We start from the raw sequence: 18,270 nt of genomic DNA on the forward strand, positions 1-18,270 counted from the left end.
GACATCTGAGTGAATAGGTTTTTCTCCTCCTCTGAACAACAGGTGTTATTTTCACCAGGACTGGCAGCCACTGCTCACATCTCTGCCTCAGCCCTGCCCAGGGCTGCCCTGGCTGGGCCCAGGGATGGATGCCATGGGAAAAGCAGCAGAGAACAACACAACAGTGTGAATCGCGGCCCTGGGGAGCATGGTTTATAGCTCCACGTGCAAACTGACCTGGTGATCCAGTGATGCTCTGGAGGATAGAAGTGTGAGGCCAAACTGTCTCTGGAGACGCACATACTATCAGAGCCTGGGAGAGGCTCAGCTCCAGCTGCAGAGCTGCTGCTGTGCTGGGGACAAGGTTAGCTTGAAACACCACGGGGAGGCAGAATGACACAGCAACCATCACAGCTCTGCTTTGGAGTCACACAATCCATTGAATATTTTGCAAAACCAATCATTTTCAAACCTAAACAAGCAGACAGCTACAAAATGCCTATGAAGATAAACCTTATTAGACTAGTCCAAATAAACTCAGAGAAAAAAGCGGCACAAATAACTTATGAACAGAGGCTCATAACCAGTTCCTCTTCCTCTTATCTGTGCACCTACATGTAGCACGCTGTTCACTCCATCACTTGCTGCCTAACCTGCTCACCAGGGACTGTATTTCATTTCATTCTGCAGTTTTTGCACTGAAAGTATCACTTCTAGCCTAGATCAAGGATCAGCTTAGAAAGACAATCAAATCTTTAGGCCGATCCAAAAGCTAACACCAAGACGACAGCTGGCTCAGAGTGTGACCCAGCCTATTGCCGGTTGCTTCAACACCTCCTCAAAAACCCCTGTGTGCAGGGAACCACAGCTGCCATCTCCATAACACACCATCAGTGGGAGCTCCAGAATTGCTCAGATGTCTACATCTTTTCAGGCTAACTCAAAGACCTCTCCAGAAGTCTGTTAAAAATACAATTAACACATAAAAATGCCAAAAATAGATACTTAATCTAAAATATTTACTTGATTCCAAAAGAAAAAGAGCATCAGAAAGTCCAGTTTGTGCAATGCAGGAACTGGGAATGACCCACTCAACCAAGGGCAGCAGTGGCTTGCTGGATTGTGCTTGTGAGCAGCAGTAAGTGCCCACGGGAGGAGAACTGGAGCTCAGCACATCTGGGTCAGCACCTCAGGTCCTTTCGGGGTGTCGGTAGGCTCTGGAGAAGTGCTGCAATCTGCTTGGACTCTGCTGTGTACGGGAGTCTGTAGGGAGGACTGGAGATCTTGGAGAATCACCCCGGGGAACTCCTGTTGTGGAAGAAGAGAAGCAAACGTGGGGTAAGCGCTCTAGGAACATGCTCAGTCCCTTACAGCCCAGCAAACACCTTCTGAGCCTTAGCTCACAGATATTAGAGGCAAATGCTGGCTGGGGCTGATGTCTAACATCTCTCAGATGCTAGAAGCCATGAGAAGGGTTTCTTCTAGCAGGGTCAAGGGAAAGGGGATCAGAACGGAGGGGAGTACTACCAAAAAATTATCAGACCTTCCCAAGCTTTAACTCGCTTACTGAATGTGTAGAACAGTGCAGCTCAGCATCCAAACCTCTCTACTCCCCATGTGATCCATGTCCCCTCAGCTCCAAGACCCGGCCACCAAACAGCTGGCAAGGAACTACAGCCGGCTGGCTTTGCTACATGTTCTGATCCTAAAATGGAACATCTTCAGAGCTGTGTGCTGAACACACGAGCACCTCTAAGCCCCCAGGTCCAGATATTGCCAATGCAGAGCAAGACACACGCCCCAAGCAGTTTACAACCCCAAATACCACTGGAGTTTAAATCCCACTGTGCTCTGGAGAGGAGCCGAGTTTATACCTGAGAAGAGCAAGAACAAGAAATCATCCACAAATGAGTGGAAAACAACAAAAGAAATATTTCAGGGCTTTTTTTCTTGGAGATTAGAGAGAAAAGCCCGCAACCACAGCCTAAGCTTTTATTAGCTCTGTTCTTTTGAAGTGTGTGACAGATTTCCCAGCCCCCTCCAGAGAGCAGAGCTCAGCTGTCAGCAGGGCTGGCAGGGCTCCATGCTGTGAATGCGCTGGGTTAAGTAGCAGCATCCCAGTGGAATTTGCTTCCACCTTCTGGCACCTCAGAGCTGGGAAGGGTGTGAAAATTCCTTCACTGAACCACTGCGTGGTGTAGTCCGGACCTGTAGCATTGCCCTTGGCTCCACAGTAGGAAAAACAGACAAAGCAAATAGGAAAGAGGGAGAAGGGAAGAATATAAACTCTCCCCCCTATCCATCAGAATGCTTACTACACATTACAGCATGTAACAAGTCTTTCTCCCCACACAGGTATACTGATACTCATTGATACTCAAACCCATACCCTAAGATGGGCAAAGTGACACCTACCGAGATCTGAACGATCTCAGTCTTCAGTTCCTGCTGACATTCTGTGAACTCAAGCATTTTTGTCACTGCGGGGCATCCCAGGTGGGGTTCTGCATCACAACGCATCCCTAAGGGAACACTCTGCATTTAGCACTGGTAGCAGAGCCACCGGCTGCACAGGCAGATGGACCTCAGACCCACACACACCTTCCATGCCCTTGCTGCTGCCCAGAGAGCCCTCCTGGTCTCTGCTCTGCAGCCAGCGTGCCTGCCGTGTGTAACCCAGGGGTCCCTGCTGGGGGAAGCATGCTGTTCTGCCCAGACACCATCACTCTGCACTCAAGCCTACGGTTAACAGTGCATCACCCTAAATAAGCATCTTTCACTTCACCCCCCAATGACCCCAGGAGGCTGTACTTTCATTAGTCAGATATTACATATAATTATTGCTTAGGATCTTTTCTCCTAGAGCCCAAGACATTTTTCCTGGCCTCTTTTCAGCCATGCCTCAGAACTAACATGATACTCAGGTGTCCAGAGGCAGGGGCTGTTTTTCACATGCTTTTATCAAGAGTCAATTCTTTTTTTTTTTTTAGTCATTTCACAGACAGTGATTCTGTTATTAAGCCTTGGACTTGGAGCAGAAGACTGAATGAAGGGCTTATCTTTCCATCAACCTTGGCCCCAGCCTATATGTACAAATAGCGATTACCTGCACATGAAAGAAAAGCAACAATTCAGTCTCAGGAAATGATATGTTATTACCCGGAATCACTGAACCTTGCCGTCTCTTCCCCTTCACCCATGGCCCTGTGGTTAATTTCATGGTACAGTAGATTGCTTCCATAATAACACAGCTGAAAATACCATTGCAGCACAAGCAGAAAAAGCTCCAGGTAGAAACTGCCTGCAGAAGCCTGCCAGGAGATAGGCTCCTCAGCCCACAGAGACAGCTCTGCTGCCTTTTCTAACCCCAAAAGAGCCACAGCACACCAATACATTAAGATGACCTTTGATGATGCTGTTAATCACAGCACTGCTCTAATTGCTTCTTCATTTGCTCTTACACAGGGGTTAAAACACAAGACCACAGAGCTAGATGTTAGGCTATTCTGAATGTGAAATGAGGTGGGTTAGCTGGAGCAGCAAGGAACTAGAAGCATTTCTCCACCACCAATGCCTAAAAACCCAGGTTGCTTTCCTTCCTGAAAAGCTCATTTCAAACAGAAGCACTCCCACTCAGCACATGAATGTTTCCAACTTGATTTCAGAGTTCAAGTTTTTCCCAGCTGGGGAATGGCCCTCAGGATGTGAAATTGTGAAGAAAGTACACTTTTTTTTTTTTCTTGCACAGACATAATCTTTTACATGAATATTTGAAAATTATGCCCTCCTGAAGGCCTTGGAGACAAGGATTTGGGTCCTGCAAACAAAATTAAGTAGAAGTTGTCTGAAGACCTCCATTTATCAGCATGCAAGCTTCAAAACCAGACAGATCCTGATCACTGAAGGACCAATACTGCTGGCTGCAGAAATGCATGCCCTTGAGCCTCCCCAGGTACACTGCAGCGTTTACAGTAATGCAGAACAAATTCTACAGATTTACTGCAACGTCAAAAAAAAGAATCAGTAAGTTTTTTTCTTTCAGTGAGGCAGAGCCCAGACATGACAGGGCTGGAAAGAGCCAGTCACATGATGCCTGATTTCACCACCTGCACTGAACTTCGGCAAAGTTGGCTCTTATTCCTTTTAGGATTGCTTTGGACAACCACCAGATTTCAATATCGTGGTCTCCCCACCTGTAAAGTGCAAGTGACAACCAGATCACTCATTAACACATCATGAAGCCTACAATAACAAGGGCTACAGAAGAAAGTCCCCTCTGTAGCTATTTTACAAAGTTTACCATGAGCTGCTGGCAGCAGCATAAATAGCAAGTTGAGGATTTCTCACCTTCACAGATTCTTTCAATGATGAGGTCTTGGTAATGCTGCAGGTCTTCATAGGATGAGATGCACAAACAAAGTTTGTGCACAAACAAAGTCACACCAGTTAACTGGGAGACTCAGCAACCCTCAGCAGTGTGTGCCTCTCTGCATCCCCAATGACAACCACAAACACCACGACACCACTGTCCCTCAGCTGCCGAGCTGGGGCAGCTGCCTCCTCCATGCCACCTCCATTTGTGAGTACCAGCACCACTGTGTTGACGCCAGGCCTTGCTCCTGTCTGCACTGTCATCATGTCACTGTGAACATGGAGTAAGGCACTGCCAGCAGAGGCCATGTCCCCAAGGAAAGGCACCTAGTAGATAGCTTGGAGGAGAGCTGAATTGCTCGTGTGGGTGTCCAACGTGAACACAGTACGAGCTCCGCTGCCACAGGCCACAGGGGCAATTTGGGTGACGTAATTTGGGTGACATCCTGGTTGATGGTGAAGTGCCAAGAGCTGCTCCTGACAAAATCCCTCACCTGCAGAAAATTCACCAGGCCACCTCCAGCTGAGGCGTACACTGCAAACACCAAATCAAGAGACTGAACCTGGCAGCCTGGATAAAAGAGCGCATACACTGTATTTTTCAGTATACAGAAGTATTCCAAAAAAAGCAGTGGGAACAAATTGTTGGCCAAATTCATTACTGCCGACCGCTGACTGTGAAGGGTGATTTAACGCCTTTTAATATCAATAGACCCAGCTCCACCATAAGAGCAATGATGGAAGATCAGTGCCTCAACCTGTGATTGACACAAGCAAAACAAGGACATTCATCCTTCTGTCCTCCCCTAAACCCCAAAGGAGATCAGAAGACCTCATGGTTTGACAAACTTCTCCTGCATCCCCTACATCACTCTCTTACCTTCAGGATTGTTCACACTGCAAATTCTTCTCTGCAGCTCTGGGATCCTGTTGAACAAATCCTGGGGGTCTGAGTAGATGAGGGTCTGCTTTGGGTTGCCAGTCACTTCAGCCAGATCTGCTCTCACAAAGCTGCTGCCTACACCGATCAAGAAGAGATCTCTGTCCCTTGCATACTTGGCAGCTTCTGCCACTGGGTCTTGGGACTTGGAGTCAGCGAGCAAGACAACCACGCGTGGGAGGCCATCCAGGACATCTGCAAAGTCTGGGGTGCTCCTAAAACCATGCTGTGCAATGTACCGCAGGGCTCTGCCCATCAGGGTTCCTCCCCCGCTGAAATTCAAAGCATCAATGCTCTTCATGAGACCAAACACGTCTTTGTGTTGTCCCACTTCAATGGGTATCCTGACGTTGGTATCGTACTGGGCCACCCCCACATTTGCTGGTGAGTCCCGGCCCATCATTGCTTGAAGGAACCTCTTGAGGAACGCCTTGTAGCGCAGGAATCCCTCCAGTGTGACCCCTGCTGAGCTGTCCATCAGGAAAAGGAGATCCACAGCACACCCAAGGCTCAGCTTTGGTGCTGAAAAGAGAGACAGCAATTTGTCGTATGCACGGAAGAAACAAGCATGCTGGGCACCTCTGCTGGGGCCTGCTGGAAGCCTGGTGGTGTAGAAAGCTCTCTTGTGTCCAGTAACCTAAATGGTTTGCCAGACATGGCATGAGCTGCAGGGCAGCTCTGCCAAGAGCAATATTTGTTTCTTTTGGGTGCCACGTAAGCCTCTAAAGGCTTACACTGAACCCCCCAAATGAGGAATCCTCCCTGGGCCCATGCAGAGACAAACACTCCTACGCGTCTCCCAGTTTTTCTATTTTCCTGCTTGTGTTCTACCTATATTTAAGGTACCTGTGCCAGGGTGCTGTTATCAGTATTGGTGCTCTCCATATCCACAGGTTTTCTGAGTAGTGAGACCCAGTCACTGGGCCTGATTCAGTCATATTAAAACGGCACAAGAGAAGACTCAGCGGGTCCCCAGGAGTACAGCCTGAAGGCTGGAGCCCAAGCCCAGCCATTCCCCATGGGTGTGCCATGGGCACTACCAAGGCAAGACATAGCTGAGAAGGAAGGAAGGAGGGAAAAGTCAGACTGACACCTACCACAGCGTATGCCTCCTCCATATCCCACTGGGCACAGGCAGTGGTACTTGTCCAGTCCCTCTGGGACACACGTACCCCCATTCTGGCATGGCTGGGAGTCACAAGGGTCTAAATGGAACCAAAGAAGGAGAAGATGTAGAGTCAGATGTACTGGGCTCAGTACAGACCCCTGGGGGACATCACTAACTGCAGGCCTCCAACCAAACTCAGTGCCTCAAACTCCCACGCAGAACAAAAATTTTAGAAGCGAGGGTAAAAACAGCCTCTTCATATTTTTTATTTATTACCTTTTCTGTTTTGTAAATAAAATTTCAAAAAAGAACAGTCCTACCTGTACATACAGTTCGAAAGCACCTGGATGGGTGTTTTATGGAGACTCTTTTCAATCTGAAATAGGAAATTTAATATTAAACAGGAGAATAAAATCCATTCTGACTTTAAAGATTAACAAGGTAACTTCAAGGCTGATATTACTTTGTTTTCAATGGAACAAATTTTCCTTTGGAAAGGCAATTTTTCAAAACAAATATTTCAAAGAAAAATATCTATTCTAAGTGGAGCAGCAAAGTCAAAACATTTCATTTTATCAAGTCTGCTCTTTTGCTTTTGAACTCTACCATAACATTGCTGGAGTTCAAAAAGCATTTGGACAATGCTCTCAAACATATGGTTTGACTTTTGGGTGGTCCCGTGCAGAGCCAGAATTTGGACTCGATGATCCTTTCAAGTTCCTTCCAATTCAGGGTATTCTATGCTTCTATCATTCTAGAGTTAAGGACTATGGACATATTTTTTAAGGCTTGAAATGATTTTTTTTTTAAGTTTCTACAGAAGATATGTTAACATTTTTGCTCTAAATTGGAATGAAAATTTTATAGCAGTGAGAATTTCTCATTCAACATTAATTTTGGCATCTAGCTTATCCAGCTGTAACGGGTACTAGAAAAACAAGGCTTAGACTAGGAAACTTCAGCCTTCAACTATCCCTCCCAGTAGGATTTTTCAACTCCCTCCAACATTTCCTTAATCTAAGGAGACATGATTTTTGGATTTGATGATCTTAGAGGTCATTTTCAACCTAAACGATTCTATGAAATAAAGGCCTCAAGCACAAGTGTGTATTTGCCATACTGAAGAAAGCATTGTTTTCCTCCCAGGAAAACCATGGCTGCATGTGGCTGTCAGACTCACCTGTAAAAAGGGCACAGCAAAGCATGCACTGCGTTTTGCTGCTTTGAGCCTTTCCAGCAGACGTAGTTTCCAGCCAGTTCTTTCTCAGTCTCCAGAGTCCTGCGCTCACAAGGGAAGGATTCAACTTTGCAGCCTGTAGTGAAAAGCAAACCAAACTGGGGCTAACTGCCTAAAAACACAGCGTCTGTGTAGGTACGAAGCTCCACTTTGAAGCAAATTAGCTTTCTTCATCTGCGTGTCAACAGTACAGTAGGCAGAGCTTTAAATTAGAGCCCTCCATGAGACCCCAGAAGAGAAATTCTCTGTGGCCAATCTCCCCAGCACATTCCAGCTCTTGAGGTATGCACTCATCTGCCTCCTTTGTTCTGCTACAGAACCGGCACTGCTGAGTTCAACAGCACTTTTCTGCTCCCCTGGTGCCTTCATTACTCACGCTTAGTTTACTTCTATCTATGGACCACTCTAGTCCCCACATGGTTGTCTCTTCCATCTCTTGTGAGCCTCTGCCTGACATACTGCACAGCCAAGTCTAATAGTAGATTTAGCACAACTGTGTGCCTACTCAAGAAGCAGATCCATGGCCTACAAACCATGAAATGTCATCAAAAATCATCAGTGAAATGACAGTCTCTAGAAGGAATAATCCCTCTGTTACCCTGACATGAGCAAGGACCAGCATTCCCATTTTCTGAGGTGAATGCCACAGAAAGATTTAGGATCCTACAACCTACAGCTATCTGGAGAAGCATCTGACAAGTCTGGGCACCAGAAAGAGATTATCTCAAAGTGCTGTAGATCACATGGCTCCTCAGTGTGACTGCTCCAAGGCAGGGGCCTCAGACGCTCTGGCTCTAGACAACATTTCTGACACCACCTCATCTTTCCTTGCTCAGTGCCACGGCCAAAGCTCAAAGCAGAGGTGTAAGGTGGGGCCAGGACTGGGGTTACCTGGTGTGGTGACACTGCAGACGGAGCCGCTCAGGGCGCTGTACAGGCCATTGGCCGCGTCGCTGGCATCGCCGGCAAAAAGCACGTGTTGCTCGGTGGGCTCACTGGCCAGAGCATGCAGCTCCTCCCACCTGCAGAGCAAGGGCTTCAGCTGCTTGTATAACCAGGCCATACATCACCCCCAAAGAAATGAGTACGAAACAAACCCCATGCTTGGCATGTGGGGAACTGGGCCTTCATTTCCAAATCTGGGGGAAGTTTCCTACCTTGGAAACTTGACTCCCACTGCAAAAACTGTAGTGCCTCTCTCCTTCACCTGCATGGCAGGCATTGCAGTACTGCCCTGGGACTTTCCATCCGAAATGATGATCAGGATCTTGGGGACAGTCAAGTTCCTGCCACCAGGGAATCCCTTACGGAGAACGTATTTCAGAGCCCGACCAGTTTCTGTGCTGCCACCTCTAGAGACAAGGGAGATAACATCGGAAAAGCAAAAAATCAAACCTATTACTATTGAATTTACCTTTAGATTTTCAAATTTCCATTCTCTGGCAGTGAGGAATTTTGCATATTTCTGTCTGTTGCCACACAGGGCATCCACAGAGATGTCTAATCCTGCCATTCTTGTCATCTTTCCATAGATCCTACCCATCTATCCTTACCTCTCTCCTCTTCAATCCAGAGCTGTCTCCAGAATACTTAGCACAGCAGAGCACTCCTGCAGTCAGAGCAGGAACCAGGGCTACAGGATACTTACTTTATTTCCAGCTGTGACAGGTGTCTCAATTGCTTCTGTTTTGCCATTTGAAACTCCTTTAAGAGAAGTTTGGAAACACTGTTTAACAATAACCTCTTATATTCCAGTCAGAAACAGCACAACTGGGCAGAATGAGGAAAACTTCTGAGATGCTGGTGTTTGTTTTCTCCTGCTGCATAGAAGTGCTACACACTCTTGCCAGATGTCATCCCTTTCCCTCCAGCAAATCTTCTGCAGTTCTGAGACCAAGACCTACAGCAGGAGAGCCATGCATTGCATACTGTGATCAACAGCCTGCACTCCAGCAGTGTGCAGGAAGTCTCTTGCCTTTTTCTCCTTGGCTAATCTGAGGGTTAACTTATCCATCCTGTAGGAAAGCTCCTGAAAATACAAATGCTGACAGCTTCTTAGCACGTCCCCAGAAACTCAGAAGGACCGAATACAAGGCATACTTCCTTCAAGGCTTCACCAGTACCCCCTTAGCAAAGTAAGCATAAAGAAAAGCCTCCTGATGCTCCAGTTGTCTACACCAACACTAAACTCAATTGAAAGCAATACCTTCACCTGGTTGTATGCCAGCAGTGCTGCTATGATAGGGAAGCTGCACCAGCCACTGGCATTCATACAGGCTGCACCCAGCACTTCTCATTCTGGAGATTGGATCATATGAAACAGGCATGGGGCCACTTTAAACACGATGAGTTATCCTCTTCAGCTCATTTGTGTTGTTCTGTGATAAACCATTTTCTCCCTCTTGCCTGGCCCCACAAAAGCAGTTTCTGGATGTGTGCCAGCCACCTTAATATTTTGGCAGCCCTTGAATTCAGCCCAGGAGAAGGGAATGTTTCTGGGTAGGAAGTAATTAGCTCAAAACTTGTTGATCCTGACAGTAACAAAGCACCAAGACTCAGGTGCCAAGGGACAACATTCCAGCAGTGATACAAATCAGCTTGGTAAAATGGGCTGTTGCTAAGTGTTAGGGAATGGCAGACATCAAGCCTCGCTGCTGGGTAGTAACTCCCAAGCAAAGCAACCTTAAATGCCACTTCAGAAAACAAGGTACAGTTTGCCAAAGAATCCTTTCCCCCCAAGGCACTATTTTTTGCTATTGCGCTCTGTTGCTATAGAGGACAATAGAAAGGGGGCTGCTTTACATACACAAGGGGGAATACAAGACGTGGCTGTCCTTAGAGACTGCACTTTTACTCTAGTAGTACTTGATAGTGAGCTCTGTGGGGCACAGACTGTCCTCCTCTACTTACAGGACTGAACTTGAAATGACTGTTTCAGATGCCTACTCAAGGGTGGGCTCCATGTTCCACATACCATTAAATGTCATCACAAATGATACATGAAATGACAGTCTCTAGCAGGAATATTCACAATCAAAGCAACAAAGACTTACTTAAGCAAAAGCCACGGGTAACCCAACAGAGACCTCGGAGAGGAAGCAGGGGATGGCTCATAGAATCCTTTGAGTTGGAAGGGACCTTTTAAAGATCATCTAGTCCATCTCCCCTGCAATGAACAGGAACACCTACAGCTCCATCAGGTGCTCAGAGCCCGGTCCAGCTGGACCTTGAATGTCTCCAGGGATGGGGCATCCACCATGTCTCTAGGCAAAGACAGGCAGGAGAAAGTCTCATCCCTTCTTGTAGTTCTCCGCTGGCACAACACAAGAGCTCTGTATTGCGCTGCCCCTGACGGGACTTGCAATACCAGCCAGAGCCCATCTCTCTAGGAACACGCTCCAGACCTGCTGATAACTAAGCTGCTAGATGAGAGGAGACATTTCCAGCTGTCATCTAATTCTGTCTAAGAAGCTACACTATAAATCTCTTCCTGTGACAGCCTTAAAGGATTGCTTTTATTTCCATCCAGAGCAAGCAAGGGGAGCCAAAACAAAAGTGTCACCAGTCTCCTGGAGGCATCTCCTCCAGCTGTGTGGAGACACTCACATTTCCATTTGCTTTCTGAGCACCCTTCTTTTGCTTTACTACCTACTTTGCTTGTTCTAGAAAAGCATGTGGTCATGCCCAAGTTCATGCTTTTCTGTCTACCCTCTGATTTTCACAGAGATTTTCTAATCCAGTACCTGCCAGCCCCTTTCACTTCGAACTTCTTTCTGCTCTCCACCATCTCAAAGCATGCTCAGTGACTGCATGCTCATGGTATGTCCACATCGGCCTTTTCCTAACTAGATGTCAGCAGCTGTCAGATGCTTCAGTGGGAAGTGCTATGCATGCTTGAAAATACATCAAGCACAGTCTGTTTGGTGACTACATCTTCATGGACACAGTAAGCCATGCCTGTGGGAGCACCAAGGATTAGTAAAAGTTAAAAGTCTGTGTGCCTCAAAGCTCATTAAGTTCGCTTTCTTTTTTGTTTGCATTTGGAGTTTCACTGGCTTTTGGCACAGTGGATGCGTGTTTAAAGCCTTCATCCAGTAGGGACTTCTTGAAGCCAAAGTTGATGTGGACTTCACCTGCTGCCTCTCCTCAGAAAGAGCACTAAGGTTTCTCTACTGTGACCAAAATTGTATGAAACAGACTTATAAGAGATTTAACTTCTGAGGTCACTGCCAAATTTCGTTGACATGGGCCAATGCATTCAAAAGCTATTTGGATGAAATTCACAGAAAGAGACCGTCTGTCTTGGAATAAACCAACAACTGCCCCTCCACAGCCTGGGGCTGCCTCTCTCAGCGCCACACCAGGAGCAGGGGCTGAGGCTGGGAAACACCCACTGGCCAAATGCTCATCAGGAGCACATCAGGGAGGCTCTCAACCAAGCCACCAAACGCCCTGCTTTTTCAGAAGCCAACTAGAATCCATCTGTAACTATTTTATCTATTTTGAAATGTCAGGTTTTCATTTAAACTAGATGAAATGGCCAAGCACAAGATCATTATTTCTGTTTGATCTGTCAGCATCCATCTGTTGTCAACAAGGAATTTCAGTGCCAGACACTGAACACTGCTGCTCTTTCTCTGCTCTCACAGACTTTCAAGCCACAGCCAAGGAAGAGAATTGTGTCTTGCTTTCCGCTAGGTTTTCTCTGTAATGTTATGCAAGAGGTTTTCTTAATTTGATAAGCTTATCAACAGTGGTGCAAAAGAAGCCAGCCAACTGATCCTGTCTGAAAGTCAGAATTGATCAGTCTGCTTGCAGTATGTACACCGTGTTGAGAGCAGCAGAAATTCCTGAGAAATATCAAGCCAGCCTTCAGCACTAGTGCAGATCGACAAAAGAAGGAGCAGGCACTTGAAGGCCGTACCAATACTCATATCATCAGAACAACAGTTACTTGGGGTAGATGTCAGACCCTTTCTAGATCCAAGAATACTTCTCAGAGATTAAAAGTTTGGATTTTGAGAGCCTCTGAGGAGAGAGTTTCTGGGCTTTTAGCTCCATTTCCTGAGGTCATGGGAACACATCCAAGTCTTAACATTCAGGAAGAAAAAGGCTTCTGTCTGAAAACCAGATCCTCTTGAATTCAGCAGGCACACGTGCACAGATTTCAAGGGACTAACAGTTCATCGCTGCCTCTGAGGACAAAGGAAATTGTCATCACCAGAAATGCAAGCTGCACACTGTCCTGACAGTGCTCAGCTGGACGGGAAGACCACGCTCGCTGCTGCCTCTGTGAGCCATAGCTGTGGATGTGTGAGCACATCCCTGCAGCAGCCTTGCAAATGATGGCAGGGTGCCCCCAACCCAGCACCTCCTGCCTGAGGAAGGACATAACCCACTGCCCAGTACAGAAACACTCCCCTATTTACCACCTTATGGAGGAATACTGAAAGCCTTCTCCCCTCTCAGCCTACACTGACAAAGACAGGCTGTGCATCATGGACCATGGATACTGGTCATTCATCCCCTTTCCTGAGTGCACCACATCAGTATACACACAGCTGAGGTGCCAAGGTCCAGACTTGAGTAAATTCTCAGCCCAGAAATCATTCATAGCCCAGAAAGAGAGAAGAGCAGTAGAATAAGCTGACCTGAACACTGTCCTCTTGATTCTCTCTTTAACTTCTTGTTTGGTTAGGTAGGAATCCAGTGAGAACTCAAGATGGGGAGCTGAACTAAACTGTACCATTCCTACACGGACCTAAAAGGAAAGGTTAAAGAGTATGAAACAAAGATGTCTGTGCAGGTGTTACTCTTCTGAACAATTTACAGACTGGAGAACACCAAATCCTATCACAACAAACACTGTTTTGCATGTCAAACTCCTGACACTCTAAATGAACTTCAGAAAAGAGAGTAAACCACAGTAATACCTGTACAGATTACAAACAAGGCAAAAAAAAAGTTCAGCTGCAAACAACATGGGAGCCTCTGCTATAGCTGCAGGCAGCTCAAGATCTGTATTATCCTCTCAGAGCAGCTCAGAGCCTCAAAAACATAAGTTTAAGTAACACCTTTTATATCAAACCAATTAGACACTGGGGGGGCAATCTTTCCATTACTAACAGCAGCTTCTACTTGCGCTGAGTACAGCAGGCGATTATTTTTCCACTGCCTGCTCTAAAACCATTCACTACAGTTGAAAACGCCTGAAAATGTAAACAGGCAAAATTATCTGTATTGTCCAGAATACTGCACTGAAGTCTTACAAGAAGTTTTAAGGAATGTGAGATCTTCAAAGCTAAAAAAGGCTACTGATTTTCAGTCCTATTTAAAGATTAACAGAAAGACTAGGAAAAGTACAGTATTTAAGAATGCAGCCCCCAAAATCTGCAAATACTGCAGGGATGAAAGAATCGGGCATCCAGCCAGGACCTGCTCTTACCCACAGAGCTGCTAGGCTGAATTTTGCTGTTTCACTCAGTTAAGTTTTCACTGGCTTTCTCACACCTCGTCAAGCTGCTCGAAACCAAAAGGAGACATTCCCAACACTCACCCTGCCTGGATGGATGTCCAGAGCATCACAGAGCTTGCCTGCAAAGTGCTTCGATCTTTCAAAGCTGCCTCTGCCAATGCTGTAGGAGCCATCCAAGAGGAAAAGGATATCAATGGAAGCTGAGCACCACATCACTAGGAGAGAACAAGATACACACTTGGGTCACAAGTGACTGCAGAAGGTGGGCAGGCAGATTTTGTAGAAAACAATGAAAAAAAAAAGGAAAAGAAATAAAATCACTTAAATTTGTCTCACCCTCTAGAAGCAAATGGCAAAAAAAATGCAGATAGTCGGACCTGCAGAGCACACACTAGACCAGCTCCACGCTCCCAGCCCAAAGCCCTGCATGCTCCCCCTTCCTGTCCTGTTCAGTGACTGCTCAGTGCTCACAGTTTGCAAGACTTTCCCCTGACATTTCAGGTTCCTAGTCTGGCTCTGGAAGTCCAAGGAAAGCAAGGGAGCCAGCAGCTCTGATAAGCGGATGTAGTGAGACCAGGAGCACAGTGAGCCACAGTCCCTGCCTGAGGCGCAGGAGAGCATTGGGAGGCAGTCACACATCCTGCTGAGCCAGATGTACTCCATCTACAGCACACTTTCCAAAGCACACTCTGGTTTTCTAAACACAAATTCTCTGAGCAGTTCCAAGGCACTGACAGAGATTTGTCTTCCAAAGATCTGCCCATTATCCCACCTTCAGAGGCTTGTCTTTGTGTAACCCCTGCTCACAGAAACATGCCAGCTGCCCAGCATCTCTGACAGAGCACACCAGCCTGCCCACTCTGTAGAGACACTTTCAAGGCACTGACATAGAATTCAGAACGTAGAAGAACTGCTTTATAAAAGCAAACTTACACTGGCCAGCAGCTGAGATCTTGCCAATCGTCTCCTGGTCAGCGTGAATTTCCTGTATGCCCAATGCTAACCAAACTGTGGGACCAAACAGATAATCACCATCAACACCAGAAACTGCCTTTAAAAAAAATAATGAGAGAACTGCAAGAATGACAGCTGGGGCAGGTTTGGCTCTGGAGAGCACAATCAGAGGCACAGACACACCGAGCAGCTGCAACTGGAGATATCCCTGAACTTTGAATATCAAAACAGTCAGCTTTTCTTGTTTCGAATAGACTCTTCACATACCGATCCATCACATTTTTGAAAAGTTGCTTCTCCAGGTATTGCTTTCCCCTCATTTCAGAGCTTTACCCAAACTCTCCTAGTTCAGCTCTAATCCCTCCAACAAAGAGCTCCATCTGGAGACAGGGAACATCTGCCATAGAAACCCCCAATGCAAAAAGATGGCTTTAAATACCTTGGGGAAGCAGGAAAACACAGAGGGACTCGAATGGCAAGAAGCTCATGGTGACAAATCTGAAAGAAAGGGAAGAAAAAAGAAAGGAACATCAACCTAATTCCTAAAGCAGGTTTCTTTACCTGCAGCTAACACCTCCTTGCTGGTTGCCTCACTTGAGGAGTTCTGAAACGCGTGCTCTGAGCAAAAGCAATGGGGAGAAGGGTAGGAAATATTGGAAAAGCATCCAAATAGAAGGAACGATAGGAAAGTGCCTCCGGTGTGCTCATCCCAAAACAGAGAAAGCAGCTTTACAAGGAAGGAGGGACTACCAGCCCCTCCCCAACACCCAGCCACAGGCCCTTCCATGCCTGGTCAGGGCCCAGGCTGCACGGCCTGCGGCTTCCTCCTGTCACACCAGGCCTGAAGCAACATGGCTGTAGCAGGCCATACCCTACTGCCTGCACAGCTCCACAGCCATCAGAAGATTGCAGACGTGTTGCTAGGGACTGCAGACACCACAGCGCTCTGTAACCCACACTTCTTTGCCCTGTTTCCAGTACTTCACAAGTGTCACTGGCCAAATTAACACATCTCAGGTTTGCTCAAGTGAAAGGAGGCAAACACAAACCAGAACTCCATCAAGGCAGCCCGTGCGCCCCTCAGTAGCTCCAACACATGCCCAGGAGGGAAGGTCGTGCTCCTGCTGTGCCCCCAGGACAGCTTTTTGGGAGCTAATCCCAGAGCAGACAACACCAGAGGAATGGCAAGCCTCCACCTGCAGCCAGATAGGGCAGCTGTGGGGGATCCGGGGTTGTTTTCATGGGAAACAGTGAGCGGTTGAGAAGTTTCTTTGATTTCCAAAGTAAGGCACTGGTTGGAATGCACACAGTTTGGGTTGCTTCATCTCCACAGTGGGCAGCTAAGAGGCAGGTGGGACGCATCTAGGAGGAACCCCAGGTGTACAGAAAGTACATCCTGTGAATGTCTCTCCTTCTTGATCCTTTGCTGGACGCCACATCCAAAGGCATTCCAGGGAGCCAGAGCCCACCTGAGCAGCGCAAGCATGGAGTACTTGCTTCCAGCAGTGGGTAGTGAGTGCAGATACAGGAGGAAATGCTTTGTGGGGGGGCTAGGGAGAGGGGAACCTGGTGTCCCAAGATAAATCAGCCACAGGGTAAAGAAAAACACAAATATAATTACACTGAGGTCATGAAAAAAATGCAGAGGACTTGGTGGCATACCAGGCTGGGCACAGGTGTGAGTCCTGCAATCATCCCCTGCAGCTCAGAACAGCTGTAGCTGGTGCCTGCTCTGCACGTCCCAGCCAGGAGCAGCCACAGCTGAGGTGGATCAGTGGCTGATGGACCCGCACCATGGGCAGGTGCGAGCGGTTCCCTAAGCAGGTGGGTGAGGATCAGCACCCTGCACCTCAGCAAGCCTTCCTCGTGAGGAAAGAGCTCTGCTTTGTTGTTCCCCGCACACCCAAAACTGAAGGAGAGGAACTGTAGCTTCTCAAGCCTTAAATTGTATTGACTGCCTACAGCACAGGCTGGACTGTTCCTTGTCATCTCTGTTACTCAGTTCAGCTCTTAGGATGTAGAATCATAGAAACATTAAGGTTAGAAAAGACCTCTAAGATCATCTAGTCCAACCATCAACCCATCCCCACCGTGCCCACTGACCATGTCCCACAACTCTGTTTCTTGAACACCGCAGGGATGGTGACTCCCGCACCTCCCTGGGCAGCCTGTGCCAATCCCTCCCCACTCTTTCTGCGAGTAATTTTTCCCTAATATCCAACCTGAACCTCCCCTGCACATACTTCTGGGCAGAGCCTTCCTAAAGGAGCTTCACAATGCGGGAATCTGCCACAGTTAATTTTCCTACAGAACCAGGATAGGTTCTGATTTTTCTTATTTCACCCAGCTGCACCTGCAGCCACCACACCACGCCAGGAAAAGCCCCGGTGCGCACACCCGAAGGCAGACAGCATTCTCGTTTCTTTGCCTAGGCACACTACAGACACCGCTTCGGGTCCTCCAGTCTTTGCAGAGCCGTAATAAAGTCCTCTTTGTGTCTTTTGCAGACAGTTTTAACTCGGGACGCGAGGCACAGCCCGTCTGGGAGCTGCCCTGGCACGCTCAGCACCTCTCCCCCGCCGCACCCCACAGAAGCGAGTCACCCGAGAGCAGCAAAGCAGGGCTAGGTCTGGCTGGCTGCTATTCCCTAAACCCGGGACTTGGGGCGATGCCTCCCCCTCCCTCAGTCCCCACTACGCCCGGTTGCGGCGCTGCCCATGCTCCCCAATGGGGCCCCGCGCCCGCCCCGCGTCCCCCGTTCCCGGACCGGGGCTCACCGGCAGCTCCCACGCCGGGCTCCGCGCGACCCTCGGCGGCTCCGCGGGGAGGAGGAGGAGCCGGGAGCGGAGCCCTGCCCCTGCCCGCACCGCCCCGCAGGTCGTGCTGGGGCAGAGCGTGCGGCGGTTCGGCGCTGTGCTCGCAGCCGTCTTTTAGAGCAGGGAGGAAGATGATCTTTAGATACGCTGAGGATGTAACGTAAAAAGCGGGGATGGAGGGGCACTCTGTCCTTGCACTGCGTGGTGCTGGCGCACCTGGCGGGTTTAGGACCGGCCCCTTTCACACTCAGCGCTTGCACGTGCTCCTCCCCATCCATCGCGCCCCGCCCCCACACAAATGTGCGTGACGAGCTCCGGGATGGGGAAGACAAAAGGAAGAAGCAGTGCATTTATTTGCATGCAAAACACTTGTCCCATGAAGTCAAAAGG

General features: G+C 48.0%; 1 protein-coding gene across 2 annotated transcripts; it reads right to left on the bottom strand.

The window, feature by feature from the left end:
• VWA2 (von Willebrand factor A domain containing 2) lies at window positions 397-18,173 on the bottom strand. 2 transcript variants are annotated; one of them, XM_021400631.1, is made up of 12 exons: window positions 17,842-18,173; window positions 15,504-15,562; window positions 15,044-15,118; window positions 14,192-14,325; window positions 13,287-13,396; window positions 8,793-8,987; window positions 8,527-8,657; window positions 7,579-7,711; window positions 6,719-6,774; window positions 6,388-6,495; window positions 5,231-5,812; window positions 397-1,287 (listed from the first exon to the last, which is right to left on the bottom strand). In XM_021400631.1, exons 1-12 carry the CDS (start codon window positions 18,156-18,158, stop codon window positions 1,169-1,171), a joined length of 2,019 nt encoding a protein of 672 aa, XP_021256306.1. In that variant the 5' UTR covers window positions 18,159-18,173; the 3' UTR covers window positions 397-1,168. The 2 variants fall into 2 exon arrangements, with proteins under 2 accessions (XP_021256306.1, XP_021256307.1); XM_021400632.1 differs by having other exon boundaries at window positions 17,832-17,923.

Source organism: Numida meleagris, chromosome 5, assembly GCF_002078875.1.
Source record: "Numida meleagris isolate 19003 breed g44 Domestic line chromosome 5, NumMel1.0, whole genome shotgun sequence".
Lineage (NCBI taxonomy): Eukaryota > Metazoa > Chordata > Aves > Galliformes > Numididae > Numida > Numida meleagris.

Coding starts and splice junctions, on each gene's coding strand:
- VWA2 (XM_021400631.1), bottom strand. CDS start 18,158: ATGGATGGGGAGGAGCACGTGCAAGCGCTGAGTGTGAAAGGGGCCGGT. Junction 8,988..13,286: donor ATCAAGAGGACAGTGTTCAG/GTCAGCTTATTC, acceptor CCTTGTCTCTAG/AGGTGGCAGCACAGAAACTG. Junction 6,496..6,718: donor CTTTCGAACTGTATGTACAG/GTAGGACTGTTC, acceptor GGTTCCATTTAG/ACCCTTGTGACTCCCAGCCA.